Source organism: Sitodiplosis mosellana, unplaced genomic scaffold (assembly GCF_009176505.1).
Source record: "Sitodiplosis mosellana isolate CC-2019 unplaced genomic scaffold, AAFC_SMos_1.0 Smas_scaffold_5075, whole genome shotgun sequence".
Classification (NCBI taxonomy): Eukaryota; Metazoa; Arthropoda; class Insecta; order Diptera; family Cecidomyiidae; genus Sitodiplosis; species Sitodiplosis mosellana.
In genome coordinates, this window is record NW_022600317.1 from 6066 (window position 1) to 10617 (window position 4552).

The window sequence follows — 4552 nt, forward strand, 5'->3', positions numbered from 1 at the left end:
CAAAGGCAAATATTTATTTGATTGATGGTGTAGAGAAGACTGATGTCACTGGTGATATACTGCCACTCATGTTTGCTGCAACGAATGGTTTGTTCGTGAAACAGGACCGAGCGTTCAGATACTATCAATTTTATCCCGATGATAATCATCGTTGCGTTGTGAATGTGGTCGATGCCAGCGATAACGTACGATTTTCGGTTCGTCTTATTAAAGACTTCTTTGTGATCAACAAGAAAATTCGTGTCTATCCAGATGGAACCGTTGAATATCGAGCCGTCCAACCCGAAAACGAAGTGTCGTCCGCAGATGTTACGTTCAAAGTTGACTCTGCTGCCAAATTTCAAATCGGTATTGCTGCTTTTGGCCAATCGTTCAATTTTCAAGTACACAACAACGAAGTGAAGTACATGGAACCAAAATGGATTGGGATTGAATGCAAGATTTGCTATGACAATATGGTGGGATGTGATGTGAAAATGACACAATGTGGTCATCTTTTCTGTACTTCATGCATTGCTCAATCGCTTTATCAAAAGAAATGCTGCCCACTTTGCCGAAAACCAGTTACCTGGGATTCATTGAAAACCATCTTTTTATATAATTAACGTACGATAAAATGAACAAGATACAACATTTTTGTATTCAATGGGTGTTACAGCCAGTTTCACACAAAACTTTACTTTACATTTACCTCTTCTCATATGATTAACGTACGACATAGATAAATAAATGAAAAAAACATTTCATTTTTGTATTCAATGTGTTTTATTCTCAAACAAAATATATAAACGACGAACGTCTGCTTTGTACACAGTGACTTTTTTTTTTGCTTTGAATCATTTATTCTTTTTGTGCTGCCTTTTTTGGTTGTGGCATTTGTGCGCCAATCGATAAAAATTCCACATCGTCGTCGTCATCATCATCACTTCCATCCAATATCGCTTGGATGCGGTCGATATCATCATCGTCCAGATCAAAGGCACCCGTATGCTCGTTGTTATTGTAAAACTTGTTGAAATAATTCATGGCACTTTCGTACGTATCTAATGAAAAATTGGTTTTGTTACTTTCTAAAATTTCAAAATTCAAATTGAATTTTTTTATTACCAAAACATTTCAAAATGAACGCCTTGTACAAACCCGGTTTTCCATGTTGTAAGGCTTCAAACACCTCCAAACTAAAATCTGGTTCCTCAGCAATGTTCGATGAAATGTAAACCAAAAGCTGTTTCTTTTTGTGAATAATTACACCATCATTCAGCAGTTGTGAAAGATTCAAACCCTTGACCCATTTCATGGGAACGATCTTTTTTTGGCCCGAAGATTTAATCGCTATCAAGAAAAACATCGTACGTTTGAAATCACTGCTTATGAAAACCAACCGATAGACTGTTTGCCGCCAAACACAATGTTCCACAAATGACATGAAATCGCACAACTGTCAAATCGTGCCAACTGAAACAACGGCTACTTTCTGAACATTTTATTTGACATTTAGCAATACATATCAGAACATTTTAGAGTTGCATTCCATTTATAAACAACAATCGTACGTTTCAGATATTTTCAAATTTAGCCAATTTTTTGTTCATTTTCATGACAAATCTTTCGATCGACGACGTTATTGCAAAGAATATAAAAAATTACATTGAGTGCTTTGAAAAAACACAGAACATTGATGGAAAATTCGATTATTTGTGTGGCGTGGCTGGCTGCCAAAGTAAATATGCCGAAAAGTCTTCAGCTATTCGTCATCTTAGAATAAATCACAAGGAAATCCATAATACTATTGGGAATAATAAAGTAGAAGAAAGTGTCCAAACAAACCAATCACAATATGTGTTTGATCTTCGAGTAAAAGTGAATCCGAATGATATTTTAGATGCATGTGCTGAACTAATTACAATGCACGGACTGCCGATATGTTCTGTTGAATATCCAGCATTCAAAAAAATATTGAATCCATATGTTATCGCTTTGAACATGAAAGGCATCAAACTGTCGATAAGCAAAAACAGCATCAAAGAACATATCAAGAGAAGTTCGGACAAAATCAAGCAAATTATCAAAGAAGAAACCAAAAATAAAACGGTGTCGCTAATGATTGATATTGCATCACGATATAATCGATCGGTACTCGGTGTCAGCATTTCGTACGTACACAATGGGAAAATTTGTATTCGTACGATTGGGCTACGTGTGTTGAAGGCTTCCCACACAGCGGTGTACATCAAAGACATACTCATACAGATTCTTCAGGAATATGGAATTCGTTTAGCACAAGTCGTATCAGTTACATCGGATAACGGAAAGAATATGGTGAAAGCAATTACAATTTTGGACGCAATTTATCAAGCTCAAAAATCGGAGTCGAATCGAAAGCAATCAGATGATTTTGCAGAGTATGATGACGAATATTACATCGATCCAGATATTTTTGATGATGAGTACTATGATGATTTATTAACAGAAGTTCGTGCGAGTTTTAACTGTACATGTTCATCAGATTTAATACAATCAATCTCCTGCGGCGCACATTGCATTAATCTCGTCGTATCGCATGCGATTGAAAAATCGCCAGCAATAAAAGAGGTAATAAGTGCATCTCGTACGGTGGTGAAGAAGCTCAGAACGCCAACTTTTCGCTCAAAACTCAAGTCAGCAAACTTGAACATGGCAATAATTGACGTTGAGACTCGCTGGAATTCGATATATTCAATGGTATTTATTAATTTATTTGAATGTCCGTTCGATTTGTACTATTATTAAAACACTTCATTTTATTTTCAGCTCGAACGTCTGATGAAACTAAAGCCTTTTTGTGATACGTACGAACTTTTGTCTGAAGCCGAATGGAATACAGTTCAAAACATTATTGCTATTTTGGCTCCATTTAACAAGTATAGCAAAAAAGTGCAATCGGAAACAGCCACGCTGTCAGATTTTTTTGGATATTGGACAATGCTTCGTATAAAAGTGTCCAAAGCAAATGATGAACTCTCCAAGAATTTGTTGACTCAAATGGACAAATATCACCACTTACTGATGAAAAATCCCACTCTCATTGCAGCGGTCTATCTCGATCCGAGATTCCAAAGAGGTGTTGGTGAAAACAAAGACTTGGCTGTAGTGTTTCTTGCCAATTTATATGCAAAGATAATCGAAGTTGAAGCCTATCAAGATGAGTCGAATACAGTTGAAACCATTGAAGAGAAAAATAATGAAGATGGGTCGTACGAGGAATTGGACCAATACTTGGATGCTTGCAATTCAGCTTATGGTGTAAATCGTACGAGTGAATCGAGTACACCTAACGAAAAGGAAAAAATTACTACCATTCTGAATGATTTTTTTGGCAAAGTACAACTTCCCCTTACAGCGTCTGTGTTGGACTTTTGGAATGAAAAGAAAGACACATACCCAGAATTATACAAACTAGCTTCGGTTATAATGGCCATGCCACCGACACAAACCATTGTAGAACGTATTTTTTCGGCATTAGCATTGGTGCTTACTTCACATCGTACGAGAATTGGAGACGAAACGTTGGAAGATATTCTCGTCGTTCGCTTAAATAATAATTTACTTGCCAAGAGCCATACTGAAGAAGAAGCAATTATGAGACCAGATGACTTACATTTCGAACAAACCGAATAGCTTACGTTGGGAACATTTTCGTGCATTTTTTTTTGATTTCGTATGCTGTAATATTTCAATAAAGGAACAAGAGATTTCTCAATATATGCCAAGATTTTTCAAATAAAGAAACACAGTAATATGTAACGAATTCACTTCTTATGGTTTTTATATTAAATTTGTACGTATACATCTGAGATTTTTTCGAGAAATAACTATTTTTTATGTACGAAAAATAAGGAACGAAATCGGTTATTGCACCGTTTAAAAATATGATTTAGAGTATTCATGTCAAATTAGCCTTGAATCGTTTCCTTAATTGTTCTGTTTTTGTGATTTTTCAGTAGTCTTTTCCTTGCATCGCTGTACGTAATCAAAAAATCGCATCAATCTATCTGCAACCGAACCAATGCGTCTTGCAAATGCATCTATATGTGTACAAAATCAAAATATGAAAAATAAAATGTTAGAGGTAAAATATTGCGTACGTACGGTAAAATATTGCAAGTGGAATATGTAGTCAATTTTTTATACCTCTGACGAATTTCATTTTCTTCGTGTTGAATTTTCCGGCGATAATTTCATCGTCCGTAAACACCGCAATCAATAATAAATGAACAAATTTGGCGTCATACAAAATTGATGAAAACGTCGGAGAACTTTGCCATTCAATCAGCATACGAGTCACACCCAATTTCAAAACCACGTTGTACTCGTCGAAACGTAATTTCGTATCCTCCTGCAATTAAATTTGTGATTAATTAGCTTTTATAGCTTATAAAATGGAATTTAATAAACGTACGTGTTTGAATTTGCTGGGAAAAAGAGTTGGAACAAGATTCAAAAAACCTTCAATTGTCGACACTTGACTCTGACGTTCGTACGATTGATTCTTATCTTGAGCACTTAATACATT

At 35.6% G+C, this 4552-nt stretch overlaps 1 protein-coding gene across 1 annotated transcript; it reads left to right on the forward strand.

Moving 5' to 3' along the window:
- The first annotated feature begins 1983 nt into the window (after positions 1–1983).
- On the forward strand, positions 1984–3657 carry LOC129572489 (zinc finger BED domain-containing protein 4-like). Its single transcript, XM_055452451.1, has 2 exons — positions 1984–2472; positions 2791–3657. Exons 1-2 carry the CDS (start codon positions 1984–1986, stop codon positions 3655–3657), a joined length of 1356 nt encoding a protein of 451 aa, XP_055308426.1.
- Positions 3658–4552: the final 895 nt, after the last annotated feature.